This window comes from Tachyglossus aculeatus, chromosome 19 (assembly GCF_015852505.1).
Source record: "Tachyglossus aculeatus isolate mTacAcu1 chromosome 19, mTacAcu1.pri, whole genome shotgun sequence".
Taxonomy (NCBI): domain Eukaryota; kingdom Metazoa; phylum Chordata; class Mammalia; order Monotremata; family Tachyglossidae; genus Tachyglossus; species Tachyglossus aculeatus.
The window spans coordinates 14915414-14932861 of record NC_052084.1 but is presented as its reverse complement, the minus strand read 5'-3'; the positions used below and the strand labels follow the sequence as shown (position 1 = coordinate 14932861).

Genomic DNA, 17448 nt, shown 5'->3' with positions numbered 1-17448 from the left:
GGGATACAAGGCGAGCAGGTTGTCCCACGTGGGGCTCACAGTCCTCATCCCCATTTTCCAGATGAGGGAACTGAGGCTCAGAGAAGTGAAGTGACATGCCCAAAGTCACACAGCAGACATGTGTCAGCACACAGTAAGCGCTCAATAAATACGACTGTCTGAAAGAAATGAATGAATGTGGCGGAGGCGGGATTAGAACCCACGACCTCTGACTCCCAAGCCCGGGCTCCCTCCACAGAGAAACTTGGGCACGGCCTCTGTAGTGGGCGTCGTCTCGGTTGTGGGCGGGGCACGAGGCTGGAGGCCTCAAGGCGCATGCGCGGAGGGGCCGGGAGTGGGCGGGGCCCCACGGTGGGCGGGGCCGGAGGCGTCGATGCGCGTGCGCGGAGGGAGCAGGGGTGGGCGGGGCCGCTGTAGTGGGCGGGGCTCCGTGGTGGGCGGGGCCTAGAGACGTCGGCGCGCGCGCGCAGAGGGAGCCGGTAGTGGGCGGGGCCTCCGTTATGGGCGGGGTTGGACTCGCCGGCGCTAGCGGGGAGGGGCCGGAGTGGGCGGGGCTGGAGGCGTCTGTGCGCATGAGCGGAGGGAGTTGGAATGGGCGGGGCTCCGCGATGGGCGTGGTCGGCGCACGCTTTCGGAGGGGCCGGAGTGGGCGAGGCTCCACTGTGGGCGGGGCTGGAGGCGCCTGTGCGCATGCGCGGAGGGAGCCGGGAGTGGGCGGGGCTTCGGCGGTGGGCTGGGCTCCACGATGGGCGTGGTCGGCGCGGAGAGGTCGGAGGGGGCGGGGCTCCACTGTGGGCGGGGCTGGAGGCGTCGGTGCGCATGCGCGAAGGGAGCGGGGGGGAGTGGGCGGGGCCTCTGCGGTGGGTAGGGACTGTCTCTATATGTTGCCAATTTGTACTTCCCAAGCGCTTAGTACAGTGCTCTGCACACAGTAAGCGCTCAATAAATACGATTGATGATGATGATGATGGTCGGCGCGGAGGGGGCCGGAGGGGGCGGGGCTCCCCGGTGGGCGGGGCTGGAGGCGTCAGTGCGCGTGCGCAGAGGGAGCTGGAGTGGGCGGGGCTCACCCGGTGGGCGGGGCTGGAGGCGTCGGCGCGCACGCGCGGAGGGAGCAGGGCGTGGGGCGGGGCCCCGGTGGTGGGCGGGGTTCCGCGATGGGCGGGGCTTCTGCGCAGACGCGACGGTGCCTGTTGTGGGCGTGTCCATGTGGTGGGCGGGGCCTCGGGGCCGCTGCGCAGGCGCAGAGTGTGTGGGCCCGGGGGTGGGCACGGGAGGTTGGCATGGCGCTGGCGGTGCTGCGCCTGCTGGAGCCGTTCCCGGCCGGGGCCCCTCCGCTGGCCGTGCTGCTGCCCGCCGGACCCGACCCCCGGGACCCCCGCCGGGCCCCCGGGCTGGTGCTGGCGCTGCGGCCGGAGGCGGGGCCGCCGGGCCCGGCCCTGCTGGTGCCCGCGCTGGAGGTCCCCCCCTCCTCGGTGCCCCCGGGCGAGCTGCTGGTGAGCCGGGCGCTGCTGCGGCTGCTGGCGCGGGGCCCGGGGGCGAGGGTCAGGGCGCGCCCGCTAAGGAACCCGCCCGCCCTGGGCTGGGCGCTGCTGGCCGGCGGGGGGGCGCCGCCGGGGGCACCGGGGGCACCGGGGGCACCAATCCTGGGCCGCCGCGGGGAGGCCCTGCCCGGCCCCGGCCCCGGCCCCGGTCCGCGGCTGCTGGACACGCGTCCCGCGCTGCAGGGGCTGCTGGGCCCGGACACCAGGCTGGCCGTGGCCGAGCCGCGCTGCCCGGGCCCCCCGCGGGCCCCTCCGCGGGCCCCCGCAACGCCGCCCCCCGCCGGTGCCGGTGCCCCCGCGGGCCTCGTCGTTCGTGGGTCGGTCCGGCCGCACCGTGCGGGCCCGGGGCGGGGGAGGGCCCGGCCCGGAGCTGGGGCTCAGCCGGCGCCGCCTCCGGGCCCTGGGCCTGTTCGGGGGCGAGTGGGTGTGGGTGGGCCCCGGGGCCCCCGGGATCGGCCCGCGCCTGGCCCCCGTGCGCGCCCTGGAGCCGCCCTGGCCCTTCCCGGCCGCCCGGGCCCCCGAACGGCCCGCCCTGCTCCCCCCCGCCCTCGCCTTCAACCTGGCCCGCGACCCCCTGGACCCGGGGGACCTCACCCTCCAGGTACGGCCCCCCCGCGACCCCCATGCCAACACCCATCACGGTATTTGCTGAACGCTTACCGGAGAAGCGGCGCGGCTCAGTGGCTTTGGTGGCACTGCCCACTGACAGCTGGGCGACTTTAAACAAGTCACATCACTTCTCCGGGCCTCAGTTCCCTCATCTGTCAGTGGACTCAGAGGTCGTGGGTTCAGATCCCAGCCATGCCCACTGTCAGCCGGGTGACCTTGGGCAAGCCGCTTCTCTTCTCCGGGCCTCAGTTCCCTCATTTGTCAATGGAGTCAGAGGTCGTGGGTTCAGATCCCGGCTCTGCCCATTGTCAGCCGGGTGACTTTGGGCAAGTCGCTTCACTTCTCCAGGCCTCAGTTCCCTCATCTGTCAATGGAGTCAGAGGTTGTGGGTTCAGATCCCGGCTCTGCCCCTTGTCAGCCGGGTGACTTTGGGCAAGTCGCTTCACTTCCCCAGGCCTCAGTTCACTCATCCATAAATGGAGTCAGAGGTCGTGGGTTCAGATCCCGGCCCTGCCCATTGGCAGCTGGGCGACTTTAAGCAAGTCACATCACTTCTCCGGGCCTCAGTTCCCTCATCTGTCAATGGAGTCAGAGGTCGTGGGTTCAGATCCCAGCCATGCCTACTGTCAGCCGGGTGACTTTGGGCAAGTCGCTTCCCTTCCCCGGGCCTCAGTTCCCTCATCCGTAAATGGAGTCAGAGGTCGTGGGTTCAGATCCCGGCTCTGCCCCTTGTCAGCCGGGTGACTTTGGGCAAGTCGCTTCACTTCCCCGGGCCTCAGTTCACTCATCTGTAAATGGAGTCAGGTCGTGGGTACAAATCCCGGCCCTGCCCTTGGCAGCTGGGCGACTTTAAGCAAGTCACATCACTTCCCCGGGCCTCAGTTCCCTCATCTGTCAATGGACTCAGAGGTCGTGGGTTCAGATCCCAGCCATGCCCACTGTCAGCCGGGTGACTTTGGGCAAGTCACTTCACTTCTCCAGGCCTCAGTTCCCTCATCCATAAATGGAGTCAGAGGTCGTGGGTTCAGATCCCCCACTCTGCCCATTGTCAGCTAGGTGACTTCGGGCAAGTCGCTTCCCTTCCCCGGGCCTCAGTTCCCTCATCTGTCAGTGGACTCAGAGGTCGTGGGTTCAGATCCCAGCCATGCCCACTGTCAGCCGGGTGACTTTGGGCAAGTCGCTTCACTTCCCCGGGCCTCAGTTCCCTCATCTGTAATGGAGTCAGAGGTCGTGGGTACAAATCCCAGCCCTGGCCATTGGCAGCTGGGCGACTTTAAGCAAGTCACTTCACTTCTCCCGGCCTCAGTTCCCTCATCTGTAAATGGAGTCAGAGGTCGTGGGTACAAATCCCGGCTCTGCCCATTGTCAGCTGGGTGACTTTGGGCAAGTCGCTTCACTTCCCCGGGTCTCAGTTCCCTCATCTGTAAATGGAGTCAGAGGTCGTGGGTTCAGATCCCCGCTCTGCCCATTGTCAACTGGGTGACTCTGGGCAAGTCGCTTCACTTCTCTAGGCCTCAGTTACCTCATCTGTAAAATGGGGATGAAGACTGTGAGCCCCCCGTGGGACAATCTGATCACCTTGTAAACTCCCCAACACTTAGGATAGTGCTTTGCACATAGTGCTCAATAAATGCCATTATTATCACTTACTACATGCCAAGCACCTTTCTAAGTGCTGAGGAGATACAAGGTGATCAGGTTGTCCCACAGTGGGGGCTCACAGTCTTCATCTTCAGCTGAGGCCCAGAGAAGCAAAGCGACTTGCCCAAAGTCACCCAGCTGACAAGTGGCGGAGCTGGGATTTGAACCCAAGGCCTCTGACTCCAAAGCCCGGCCTCTTTCCGCCGAGCCACGCTGCTTCTCTATTATCGGCATTATCACGATTATCAGTATTCATTCATTCAATTGTATTTATTGAGCGCTTACTGGGTGCAGAGCACTGGACTAAGCGCTTGGAAAGTACAAGTTGGCAACATACAGAGACGGTCCATACCCAACAGCGGCCTCACAGTATCATCGCCTTCTACCTCCCCCAGCGCTTGGCGCACAGTAAGCACTTAACAGATCCCATCATCATCATCAAGTGCCACAACCCAATGACCTTGTATCTCCCCCAGCACTTGGCACACAGTAAGCACTTAAATACCATCATCATGATGTGCCATGACCCGATGACCCTGTATCTCCCCGAGCGCTTAGAACAGCGCTTGGCACACAGTAAGCGCTTAACAAATACCATCTTCGTCAGTATTATGTGCCACAACCCAATGACCTTGTATCTCCCCCCTGCTTAGAACAGCACTTGGCACACAGTAAGCACGTAACAAACACAGTCATCATCGTCATTATTATGTGCCACAACCCAATGACCTTGTATCTCCCCCATGCTTAGAACAGCACTTGGCACACAGTAAGCACTTAAACACAATCATCATCGTCATTATTATGTGCCACAACCCAATCACCTTGTATCTCCCCCATGCTTAGAACAGCACTTGGCACACAGTAAGCACTTAAACACAATCATCATCATCATCATTATGTGCCACGACCCCCATTCACTCATTCAGTCGTATTTATTGAGCACTTACTGTGTGCAGAGCACTGGACCAAGCGCTTGGGAAGTCCAAGTCGGCAACATATAGAGACGGTCCCTACCCAACAGTGGGCTCACAGTCTAGAAGGGGGAGACAGACAACAAAACAAAACACGGAGACGGGTGTCAAAATTGTCTGAACAAATAGAATTAAAGCTATTTGCACATTATTAGTAGAATAGTAAATGTGTACAAGTACAATAAATAACGTAATAAATCTGTGCAAATGTATATGCAAGTGCTGTGGGTCTCCCCCATGCTTAGAAGAGCGCTTGGCACAGAGTAAGCGCTTAAATATCAAGTGCCATGACCCGATGACCTTGTATCTCCCCCAGCGCTTGGCACACAGTAAGCGCTTAACCAATACCACCATCATCATGACGGTATTGTTTCACAGTAAGCGCTTAACCAATATCATCATGACAGTGTTTGTTAAGCGCTTACTGTGTGCCAAGCCCTGTTCTAAGCGCTGGGCAGTTGTAATGCCGCAGTAAGAAGCGGTTCTGCCCCGTGGAAAGAAAGGCACCCACGCGGTTTTCCAAATGCACCTCTGGCTGGGGGTTGAGCGCTATGGGGGGGGGTCAGCTCGGGACGAAGGGTGGGGAGCGGCACCAGAGGGATACGGGGGAGCCTCGGGCCCGAAGCCAGGCGGGGAACCCTTCAAACTTCCAGTTGCCTCCTCGCTAGAGATATTCCGAAGGGCTTGGCTGCCCCGAAGGGACGGGAAGCTGCTCGGTGCTGTCCGGGCCTCCGTTCGCCAAGGAGCTGCACCTGGACATCGTTGCCTCGCCTCACTACAGCCCCGACGGCACCTACGATCGAACCCTGCACCACTACTTTGAGACTCCCAGGTTAGCCAGAATCCCCTTCGCTAATCCAGCCGTCAATCAGCGGTACTAATCGAGGGCTCGTTATGATCAGGGCACCGTACTAAGCGCCTGGAAGAGTACAACAGAATTAATTAGCAGAGACGTTCTCTGCCCATAACGAGCTTCCAGTCCAGAGGGGGAGACGGATGTTAATGTGTGAAGAAATGTGTAATTCATAATATATGATTTTAAGATAGGTCACAGATCCAAGCGCGAGCCCTCAGGCCCCCCCCACCCCCCATGTCCCTTTTTGGAGTCTCACCATTGTGGGAGGAAAGCTCCGTCCTGGGCTACCGAGCCAGCAAACGGGGCGGGAGATGCCTGGAAACCCAACCCCAGCCCGCTTAGGGGATGAGGGCGGTGCCATGTAGGATCGGAAGGGATGTTGGCACTGTGGGGAGGGGTCTCAGGACTCTCTGCAGCCTGGGTACCCCGAGACCACCGGAGTTTGATTAGGCAGGGGGAACTTTTCTCTGACGTCTACCCGTCCTCCAGCGGGGCCACGGCCCACCCAGAGGGGCCCCTGGTTCAGGAACTCCCCAGAACCGGGGGCGTCCCCTGCCCTCCGAGATCCGCCCTAACCTCCGATGGTGCTGGTGAAGGCATTTTTGGAGCTGGGCGAGTCCCCTCGTCTCAGAAATCCAAACCAACAGACTGACTTGGTGAAATGCCTCTTGAGCATCTCATCCGAGTGGCCTGCCAGAGTCTGGGGATTTTTCAGCCCTTTTTAAAAGCTTCCCTACAGTCTCAAGGTTCCCACTCGCTCCCCCCATCCTTTACCTCCGTCTGCTCAGACTGAAGCAGAAGTACTTACTGGAGCAGAACCATTCTTCTGAGAGAAAACTGCTGCAGGTGGCAAGAGCCTGAGCCCTAAATATGGTGCTTATCACATGTCCCTGTGCTCTCTGGAGTTCCCTTTATCCCCATCTGGTTGGAACCGCCCCCGGGGCTATATCTTTCTCCAGCTGAAAAGCCTCTGAGGACTTCTTATATTCATTCATTCAGTTGTATTTATTGAGCACTTACTGTGTGCGGAGCACTGTACTCAGCGCTTGGGAAGGACGAGTTGGCAACATAAGAGACGGCCCCTACCCAACAACGGGCTCCCAGTCTAGACGGGGGTGTCTACCCGACCAAGAATCCAGAACTGCCATCCTGTTCCCTTCCTTGCGGGAGTCTGAGCTGGCGCTTCGGATTGTCCTTTCAAGTGCTACTGAACAGCTTTTTCTTTATGGTATTTGTTAAGCATTTACTATGGGCCAGGCACTGTACTAAGCACTCGAATGGAAGCTAATAAAATCAGACCCAATGCACATCTCCCACATGAGGCTAACGCTTAACTCCCATTTTACAGAGGAGTTAACTGAGGCCTAGAGGAAGCAAAGTGACTTGCCCAAGGTCACGGAGCAGAGAAGTGGCAGAGCTGGGGTGAAAATCCGGGTGCCCTATCCACTAGGCCACGCCGCTCCTCTGCGAAGCTTGGGAGTTTGATGAAGACCGGCCTCAGCTGTGGCTTGGGGAGGCCCTCGCACCCCAGTCTCTAGCAGATGCCCGTCAAGACCGCCGTTGTGTTTCAGGGTGGTTCAGGAAGGGGACATCCTGTGTGTGCCAACATTCGGGCAGATGGAGATCCTGGAGGGAAGCACAGAGAAGCTGCCCAGGTATGCAGCCGCCCCCATCCCCGCAACCCCTCCCACCCACCTCCCGGGCCTTCCGTAGGAGCCACAGCCGACTTACTGAACGGATGGGGGTCTCAAGGGCCCTGGGAAGAGCGAGCACTCTAAGCCGTGCCCAAAGGTCTGAGCAGAAGTAGCTGTCCTGCCCCCTCAAATGCCTTCTGGAAATGGGGCCCTGCAAGATGAGAGGTACCTAGGGAAATGAAAACACTGAGCTTACTTGGGGCTTCCTAGACTCCTTTTTCCCCCCCGAGGAGGCTCACCGGCCTTGCACGGCAGCAAATCTGACACAGTCCGAGCCGGGCCCAGGCCGGGGCTGATTGGTCCGAGTCGAAATCCGAAGGGATCGCTCACAGGATCGGAGAGGAGGCGGCTGGGGGAGGACAAGAAGGCAGCTAGATAACATAGCTCACTGAAAAGGCCGAATCCAAGCCTGTCATTCTAGTCTGCTTCCCTTCATTCACTCAGTTGTATTTATTGAGCACTTACTGCGTGCAGAGCACTATACTCAACGTTTGGGAGCATACAGTATAACAAGCAGACACATTGGCCACCCACAACAAGCTTACAGTCTAAAGGGGGAGACAGACATTAATAAAGCCTTTCTACCCATGTCCCGGCAAAGCGGAAATAATAATAGTAATAATTGGTACTTTTTAAGCACTTAGTACGTGTCAAGCACTGGGGAAGGTACAATATAATCAAGTCAGATACGGAACCTGACCAACACAGGGCTTGCAATCAAAGTAGGAAGGAGAATCGGTATTGAATCCCCATTTTACAAGTGAGGTAACTGGCACAGAGAAGTGAAGTGACTTACCTAAGGTCTCACAGCAGACACTTGAGGAGCCAGGCTTACCACCCAGGTCAAAATAAGGCACCCAGAGTGTTTTGAGCTTTTAGGAAGACAAGCACCTTGTGTTCAAACTCCCCCGCTGCTCTCTTCCCCACCCAGAGATTGCTGGAACAGAAGGGGAAGGAGCCTGTAGGGAAGTGCCCCAGAGGCTCTGGGGAATTAAGCTTTTGAGAGGGGAAGACACCTGCTTAAAGTTAACCTCAATCTTGGGAATCTCATGACGTGACATTCAGGCCAGTTCATTCAATTATATTTATTGGCCAGGGCTGTGTCTCCATCATCTTCCCCGCTTGGGCCTCGAGCACCCACGAATGGAAACTGTGCCCAGATCCCTAGTGTCCTGGCTGGGCCCGTTTAATATCCACTTGTAAAAATTCAGCACAATCACCACCAGCTGTTTCCTCTACACACTCAAGGGAGGGCGGGGATCTGCAGACACCATGACGGCTTCCTTGCCTCTTCCTCTTCACTGCAAACTCTACCCACCTGGCCTCCTGGAATTTCCCTGCCTGGAATCCCCCAGGTCCCCTGGTCAGAGGCCCGATCACCCCCAGCCCATTCAGAGTTGGAGCCCGAGCTGTTCCGGCAGCCGGCCATAGGAATTAAAGTAATCCAGAAGCATCCATGACACCGGCTTCTCTTAAGCTGCTATTATCCTCTTGGTCTCAGGTTGCCTGGCAGACTTCTAAACCCAGCCTGCCTATTTTATGCTCCTACCATCTGGGCCCACCGACCTAAAACCAGGGAACCACCTGGGGCCACCGATCTAAAACCCCCTTTTAGACCGTGAGCCCACTGTTGGGTAGGGACTGTCTCTATATGTTGCCAGCTTGTACTTCCCAAGCACTTAGTACAGTCCTCTGCACACAGTAAGTGCTCAATAAATACGATTGATTGATTAAAACTGGGGAGGCGAAGGCCATCTCTCTGCCCCCGCTGGGAGCTCGGATTCCCACTTGATGTGGTCTGAGTTAGGCCAGCCTGGCCCGTGGGTGGTCCCACCCGACGGTCGGGTAGGGGGGTGGATTTGGGCCGGCCCTCGTGCAGGGCAGGATGGCCCAGGTCCCGTGTTTTGCAAGATGAGGAGAGCACTGGTCTGGGTTTCCCATTCCTCAAAGTCAGCCCCGGCCGGGAGAAAACAGGACTGCATTGGTCCGGCCTGGAACCAAGGAGAACCCACTTGTCCCCTGACCGTAGCCAGATGTCTCGGGTCACCACACCTGTTTCCTCCTCCTCTGCCTTTCCCAGACAGTCCTACCAGTTTCACACATCCCCTCCCACCTTTTCCTAGGGATACAACTCTAGAACAAGGCCTGCTGAGAAAGGTTAGAGCAGTGGTTTGCACATAGTAAACGCTTAATAAATGCCATTATTATTATTAATAAAGGTGGCAGCAGAAAGTGGCTGACTCCCCTTTAGGCTTCCCAAGGCTGGGAACCGGGGAACCGCCCGGTGGTCTGCAGGTGGGAACCGAGCTCCTCGAGCCAGTGCGGTCTAATGGGCAAAACCCTGAGCCCTGCTCCTGCCCTGCTGCCCTGGGGGGCTTTGAGTGAACCACCAATCTCTTGCGGTCTCAGTCTCTGCCCCTGAAAGGTAGAGAATACTCAGCCTCCGCGCTCCCGGGACTCAGGTCACTCATCAGTCAGTTGGTAGACACAGTCCCTGCCCCTAGGTCAGCCGCTCAGACGGAGAGCCCGCGGGATCCCGTTGAGCCATTGGGTTTTCCCAAACAGCCGCCTTAGCTCACCTTCCTCACCCTTCCCAGTCCCGCCCCACGGCTGCCCCGCTTTCCCTCACCCGCCCCCCTCACCTCCATGCCCCGGGGAGGGGCAGCCGGGAGCAGATGCCCTCTGCCTTCCTTCCCCCAGGTGGCCCGAGCTGTACTTCAAGGTGAAGTCGACCGTGGGCGAGGCGGTCGGCCCACCCGGGCCCGCGTATCTGGCAGACACCACGCACACCTCCCTCTACCTGGTGAGGTCCGAGAGATGGGGGCTCCCCGGATCCCGGGGTTGAGGGAAGCGGCGGGCCGAACCTGAGGCTTCCCCCGATTCCCACGCGCAGGGGGGTGCCACCCTGAGCCTGGTGCCCTGGGTCCCTCCCCGAGGAGCCCCCGCCCTGTGGAGCAGCCTGACCCCGCCGGGGTTGGAGGCGCTGGTGAAGCAGCTCTGCGACACGCTCAGCCCTCGGCTCCGACCTGGGTGAGTCTGCCACCGGACCCCCGGCTGGCGGGGGGGGATTTGGGGTTGGAAGGAAGGGCCGGGCTTCTTTTCGAGGTTAGGGAGATGCGGGGAAATGGCTGAGCTGGTGGGGGCAGGTGGGAGAACGAAGGGTGTCCGTGCGCGGCTGCAGGGGCGACCTGCTGGTGGGGCCGGGTGCCATCCTCGTGAAGGGCCCTCCGGGCAGCGGGAAGACCACCGCCGTCACGGCAGCCTGCGGCCGCCTCGGCCTCCACCTGCTGAAGGTGAGGGCAGCGGGGAAGGGCGCCCCGGCCTCATCTCCATTCAGCCTCTGAGTACGCTCTTTCCCAAAGCTCGGTCCTCCGCCTCAGTTTCCCTCCCATCGCGGATCCCTCCACGGCCCTCCCCCACCGCACTCGCTCCCCTTCCGGGCTCCTCGTTCCAGGCCCTGGCCGGAGCTAGCCCTCCCTCCGTCCCCGTTCCCAGGTGGACGGCTCAGCGCTGTGCGCGGACACCAGCGCGGCCCAGGAGAGCCGCCTCCACGCCACCTTCGCCCGGGCCCGGCGCTGCCGCCCGCTCGTGCTGCTCCTGCGGGCCGTGGAGCTCCTGGGGCGGGAGCGGGACGGGGCAGGCGAGGATGCCCGGGTGCTGGCCACGCTGCGCCGTCTCCTTCTGGAGAGCGACCCCACCAGCAGGTACCCCACACGCCAGGGCCGTCAGTCCCGTTGCTCGGCCCGCCCCCCGTCTTTCTCTCCGCCTCCCACTGCCATCTCCCTAGATCGTCCCCAGCTCCGTACCCCGCTGCCTTGTTCTCTCCGGCTCTGCTTTCTGTCTGTGAGGGTGTCATTGATCCTGCTCTTCTCTCCCTCCTCCTCGTCCTCTGCCCCGCGCCCTCCCGCCCTCCTCCACCATGCCCCTCTCCGCAGCCCCCTCCCGCTGCTGGTCGTGGCCACCACCTGCCGGGCCCAGGAAGTCCCCGCGGATGTGCTCTCGGCCTTTCCCCACGAAGTGGAGGTGCCCGTGCTGACGGAGGAGCAGCGGCTGAGCGTCCTGCAGGCGCTCACTGCCTCGCTACCCCTGGGCCGGGAAGTGAGCCTGGCACAGCTGGCACGGAAGAGCGCCGTAAGTGCAGGCCGACTGCCCCCGCCCAGGTCCAGGTTGGGGACCGGCCTAAAAGGCGCGAGTTCCGCTTCACAACAGCGGGAAGGGGGTGAGGAGGTGCCCGGGCCCACGTTGCCCCCACATTAAGCATTTTACTGGTTTTTACCGTCCGTCTCCCACCTGCTGCTTCCCCACCAAAAGGGGAGACCGCCTCATTCTTCTCCTTGTCCTCTGGTCCTTTGGGCCCAAGGTTCACCGTCCACCCCCACCTGTGTCCTAGGGATTTGTGGTGGGTGATCTGTGTACCCTCCTGGCCCACAGCAGCCGGGCAGCCTGCGCCAGGATCCGGAGCACCAGGTGAGGGGGAGCGGCGGGGTGCGACCCAGGCGGGATTGGGGCTGAGGAATGAGTCGGGTAGAGGGGAGGATGTGGGAGAACGGGGTGTGGGTGGGGGGGTGGGTCTAAGGGGGCTACCGAAGTCCCAGGAGGGGCGTGTAGAGGAGGAGAGGGCCGCCCTGAGGGTGTGGACCGCTCTCAGTCCCCCTCCCCGCCTCTGCTCAGCCCTGAAGATGAACTGTCTGAGGAAGACGAGGCTGAGCTGTGTGCCGCTGGTTTCCCCCTGCTAGCTGAGGACTTCAGGGCCGCGCTGGACCAGCTGCAGGAGGCCCAGAGCCAGGCCATCGGGGCTCCCAAGGTAGGCCCCATCCACCCCCCCCCCCCCCGGCCCAACTGAAACCTAGTCCTGGGACCGTGGTGTCCGGGTCCCAGCAGCACCAGAAATGGGCCTGAGCCTCCTTCCCTTCTCGGGATGCAAATGCAGTCGCCCACGTGGGACACTGGCTCTTGGAGTCCCGGCAGTGCCCTGGAACTCTGCGGCTCCCCCCACCCCCGCGCCCAACAAGAGGCGTTGTCGGGTGTCTTCTCCTCCCGCCCCAGCAGCCGTCCGCCCCCATCGAGCCCGGGCCGGCCTCTTCCTCTCCAGTTTCCACTGCAGCTCCAGGCCATTTCCTCCAGGAAGCTTTCCCCGATTCACCCTCTCCTCCCCCGGGCCCTTCAGCCTCACTCCTGTTGTTTTTGAATGTGGATTGGCTACATCTGTCCCGTTTCCCTGGTCTCTCCCCATCTGGTCTGTCCTATAACTCAGACCTGAAGCCCCCCACCGGGCATCACTTTGTCCCCCAGAGAATTTGGTCAAAACTGGGTGACCCACCGGCCGACTCTGGCTCCTCGGTGCCCTGACCGTCAGCCCGCGGCTCCCGTCCCGTCCCCTGAAGGGTCCAGGAGGCGGGGAGGCCCTGCCCCTCACTCCCCACCACATTCCCACCCGAGCGGACCCTGGCGTCCCGGTGACGACTCCGTACCTTAACGGGTCTCCGGATCGCTGTTTCCGCAGATCCCGGCGGTGTCTTGGCAGGATGTCGGGGGCCTCCAGGAGGTGAAAAAGGAGATCCTGGAGACCATCCAGATCCCCCTGGATCACCCAGAGCTATTGGCCTCGGGGCTGCGGCGCTCGGGGCTGCTGCTCTACGGGCCCCCGGGCACCGGCAAAACCCTGCTGGCCAAGGCCGTGGCCACCGAGTGCAGCTTGAACTTTCTCAGGTAAGGGTAGGGCAGGCGTGGGGCTGCCAGGGCTGGGGTGAGGGGAAGCCAGGAAACTCCTTCTTGTCCCCCTCCCTCGAAGGCTGCACACAGTCTTCAGTCCCCCTCCATCCTTTCTCTCCCGCCCAGTGTCAAGGGCCCGGAGCTCATCAACATGTATGTGGGGCAGAGTGAGGAGAACGTGCGGGAAGGTGAGAGGCCCACCCCCGCCCCGCCCGCCCCAAATCTTCCTCCGGGCCGAAACAGCTTTTGGGAGGCAGTGTCCCAGCCCTAGTGGAGTGGACTCTCCCCGGGAGGGAGGGCAGGCCCGGGTACCCCCTGCCTCCTCCCCTACCACCCCACCCTCCCGGTTGACCCTGCGGTTCTTTGTCCGTCCCGTCCGTGACCCTCAACCCCGTACCTGCAGTGTTCGCCCGGGCCCGGGCCGCCGCCCCCTGCATCATCTTCTTCGACGAGCTGGATTCCCTAGCCCCCAGCCGGGGCCGCAGCGGTGATTCTGGCGGGGTGATGGACAGGTGCGGGGCTTGGGACAAAGCCAGAGTCTTTCGGTCTCCGTGGGGATGGCCGGGGGGGAGGAGAGGACAGCTGAGGCGTCGGGGCCGTAGGACTGGTGCCGCTCTCTCATCCCGGCTCGCCCTGACCTCAGGGTGGTCTCCCAGCTCCTCGCCGAGCTGGACGGGCTTCACCGCAGCCAAGACGTGTTCGTCGTCGGAGCCACCAATCGGCCCGACCTCCTGGACCCCGCCCTGCTGAGGCCCGGCAGGTAAGTGGAACCTCCCCTTCTCCTCCTCTCCCCATCACTGATTCCCCTTTCCTGGGCTGCCCTGTCCCAGCAAATGACTGCCATCCCCCGCCCCCCTACCTCCCGGGCTTCCACGAGGCTGCCGAGGGTTCGTGCTGACCGGCTCCTGGGTCCAGCAGACATCTGCCGGGCCGGGCCATGCCTTGAGTTCTGATGCCTAGACAGCCCCCCTGGCCCGGGCTGGCCCTCTCTCTCGGGTGCCTGGGCCCATGCTGACCCAAATAGAAAGGAGAGGAAACGGGGAGGAGAAAGGGAAGTGGGGTGGTCTGGAGCACTGAGCCGGTGTGAAACTCTGGTCACCGTGCCCACCCCTCCCTTCCCCTCCCTTCCTCCTTTGCCCAGGTTTGACAAGCTGCTGTTTGTGGGAGTGAATGAAGACCGGGGCTCCCAGCTGCGGGTTCTGAGCGCCATCACTCGCAAGTAGGACCCTGCCTAGGCTGGAGTCGGCGGCATGGGAGGGGAACCGGGGCGGGGGGCTGGCACTCTGAGAAGGGAGTTGCGGGCCATGCCTTGGTGGACAGGGCGGTCCAGCAGGGGTGGAGGGAGAGTCCCGGCAGCCGGGCAGCACGACTGTGCGGTGAGACCGCAGGAAGCGGTCGGGGACGGGATGGGGAGCGCCGGAGCCAGCCGCCTCCCACCGGCTTCCGCCCTCCCAGGTTCAAGCTGGAGCCCTCCGTGTGCCTGGCCAGCGTTCTGGACCGCTGCCCGGCCCAACTGACCGGCGCCGACCTGTACGCCCTGTGTTCGGACGCGATGACAGCCGCCCTGCGGCGCAGGGTGCGCGACGTGGAGAAGGGTGAGCCGTCCACCTTCTCTCTCTGCTCCCCTCCCCGCTCTCCCCTCCCCTTCGCTCCCAGACCCGGCCCCGGGCAGCAACCTCTGAAGGGGGGGGTGGTCCCGTACCGAGTCTGTCCTTAATTATCTTTCATCGAAGGAGCTGAGAGGAGGTAGGAAGCAGAACTTGCCCAAATAATAATAATAATGGTATTTGTTAAGCGCTTACTATGTGCAAAGCACTGTTCTAAACGCTGGGGGATACAAGGCGATCAGGTCGTCCCATCCTAATCCCCATTTTACAGATGAGGGAACTGAGGGGAAGTGAAGTGACTTGCCCAAAGTCGCACAGCTGACAATTGGCGGAGCTGGGATTTGAACCCATGACCTCTGACTCCAAAGCCCGGGCTCTTTCCAAGATAGAGAAGCAGCGTGGTTCAGGGGAAAGAGCCCGGGCTTTGGAGTCAGAGGTCATGGATTCAAATCCCGGCTCTGCCGCTTGTCAGCTGTGTGACTTTGGGCAAGTCACTTAACTTCTCTGAGCCTCAGTTACCTCATCTGTAAAAATGGGGATTAAGACTGTGAGCCCCCCCATGGGACAACCCGATCACCTTGTATCCCCCCCAGCGCTTAGAACAGTGCTTGGCACATAGTAAGCGCTTAACAAATGCCATCATTATTATTATTATTATTTCCACTGAGCCACGCTGCTTCTCTATCTTGCCCATCTTCAGGGACGGGGAGAGGGAGCGGCCGGATCCCCTCTTGTGGTCCGTCCCAGGGCCAAGGACTCTAGGCTGACCTCTCTCCCTCCTTCCTTAACCCTGTCCTCGGGAGCACGGGTGCCGGGGAGGGCCCAGGGCCTTCTCCCAAGTGGGCGGGCGCTGGGCCGATCCTGCCGCTCCTCCCCTCCCCGCAGGGCTGCCGGCGGAAGGCCCGGCGCTCCTCCTCACCATGGCCGACCTGCTTCAGGCTGCCGCTCAGCTGCAGCCGTCCGTGTCGGAGCAGGAGCTACAGCGCTACAGGCGCCTCCAGCGCAAGTTTGCCGCTTGCTAGGGGCTTTCAACGGGGCCGCAAGCCTGCCCCCGGACCCCGGGACGGCCTTCTCGCTGCCGCGGGAGCCGGTCGGTTCTCCCTTTTCCAGACACTCAGCGGGCATCGGGTCCCGCCCGTCGCCCCGGAGCGTCGGCCAGGTGGGTGGCACCTCTTGGAGGCTTGTGGGAGAGCCCCTTCCCCCGCTAAATCCATCCTTGTGGACTTCCTTCCAGGGTTCCTCTGGGCTGGGGTCCACCTTGGGGGTGCAATTGGGAGAAGGCAGAAGGGGCATGCCCCTGGGGTCGAAATAAGCCCCCACAGGCTTGGAATGAAGAAATAGAAATGTATCTATAGATATATGCGTATGTATATATACACACACACGTTTGGTTTTGTAAAATCCTCATGTATAAATCGGTAGCCTTCCACTATTACAGGGAAGTCAGTCACGAAGAGGCAGGGGGAAGGAGGAAGCATGGGAACACCAGGGGCAGTGATCCAAAACTCAACTTGAGGGGCAATTCTCCCACAGAGCAGCAGCGGCCCTGGACGGGGTCCGGGCCATTACCGGTTGCCTTTGCTCGCCTCCGTTTCAGAGGCACCTCGGTTTCCATCGCACTACCCGTGCCAGGCCAAGTCATCGGGGGGGGTGGGGGGCTTTTCCGAGCCAGGCCGAACCCAGGGCAGGCTGGATCCCGGGGGTTTGGCCCAGGTCAGGTCTGCCCTCCGACTCGAGTCCTCTCCCCGCCAGCCCGACTTCACCCCGACTTCTCGGTGCCCCTTCCCAAGTCCTGCAGCCCTTCCTCTCCTCTCGGGCCATCTTGGAGCAGGGAGGGCCGCGGCGACCCAGGTCCTAGCAGCCACCTGGGGCCACCCCCCTCCGTGGCTCCGCAGCCGTGTCAACCGGGCTGTTTTAGCCATGGGTTGCCATCTTGGGGCCCGTGTCACGCCCTGTCACCTGGGCCCTGATGCCCTCCGGCCAAGCCTGGGCCCTCAAGGCCTGTTTCTTGCTTTTAATGATAATCGTTAAGCTCCAGGTGCCAGGCGCTGTACTATTCATTCATTCATTCATTCAGTCGTATTTGTTGAGCGCTTACTGTGTGCAGAGCACTGTACTAAGCGCTTGGGAAGTACAAGGTCATGCCTCCGGAGGGACCCCAGAGGGTCTCCTCAAAGAAACCCAGTCCAGGTTGGTGTGACCTCAACTCTGGCCCTTCTGGAGGAGACAACCCAAACCCACTGGGCTTGGGGGAAAATCAATCAATCGTATTTATTGAGCGCTTACTGTGTGCAGAGCACTGGACTAAAGTGAAATGAAGTTAAATGCCTATTCCCCTGCCTGCTTCCTAGTCCCTCGATTCTGCCATCACTTCTCTGTGCCTCAGTTACCTTACCTGTAAAATGGGGATGAAGACCGTGAGCCCCCCGTGGGACAACCTGATCACCTTGTAACCACCCCAGTGCTTAGAACAGTGCTTTGCACATAGTAAGCGCTTAATAAATGCCATCATTGTTATTATTATTATTGTTATTCTCGGGGTTGTGAGGCTCCTAACTGCCGAGGTAGATACAGGCTTATCGGGTTGGACGCGGTCTGTTCCACATGGGGCTCACCCTCTTAATCCCCGTGTTATAGGTGAGGTAACAGGCACAGAGAAGTGAAGGGACTTGCCCGGGGTCACACAGCGGAGAAGTGGCGGAGTCGGGATTAGAACCCAGGTCACGCTGTGGCCCCTAGGCCATCCAGGCGCTATCCCTTCCCAACGGCCGCTCCTCCGGCTGCCTGGGGCACCGATGCCCCACCTCCAGA

At 61.1% G+C, this 17448-nt stretch overlaps 1 protein-coding gene across 1 annotated transcript; it reads left to right on the top strand.

Moving 5' to 3' along the window:
- Positions 1 to 1283: 1283 nt before the first annotated feature.
- PEX6 (peroxisomal biogenesis factor 6) lies at positions 1284 to 15970 on the top strand. Its single transcript, XM_038761369.1, is given in 18 exon segments — positions 1284 to 1804; positions 1806 to 2145; positions 5437 to 5600; positions 7196 to 7279; positions 10019 to 10121; positions 10212 to 10348; positions 10500 to 10611; positions 10814 to 11022; positions 11254 to 11449; positions 11709 to 11785; positions 11990 to 12122; positions 12822 to 13027; positions 13157 to 13218; positions 13434 to 13542; positions 13674 to 13790; positions 14172 to 14249; positions 14486 to 14625; positions 15523 to 15970. Coding segments are annotated over 18 exon segments (2925 nt in total). The 3' UTR covers positions 15660 to 15970.
- The last annotated feature ends 1478 nt before the right edge of the window (positions 15971 to 17448 follow it).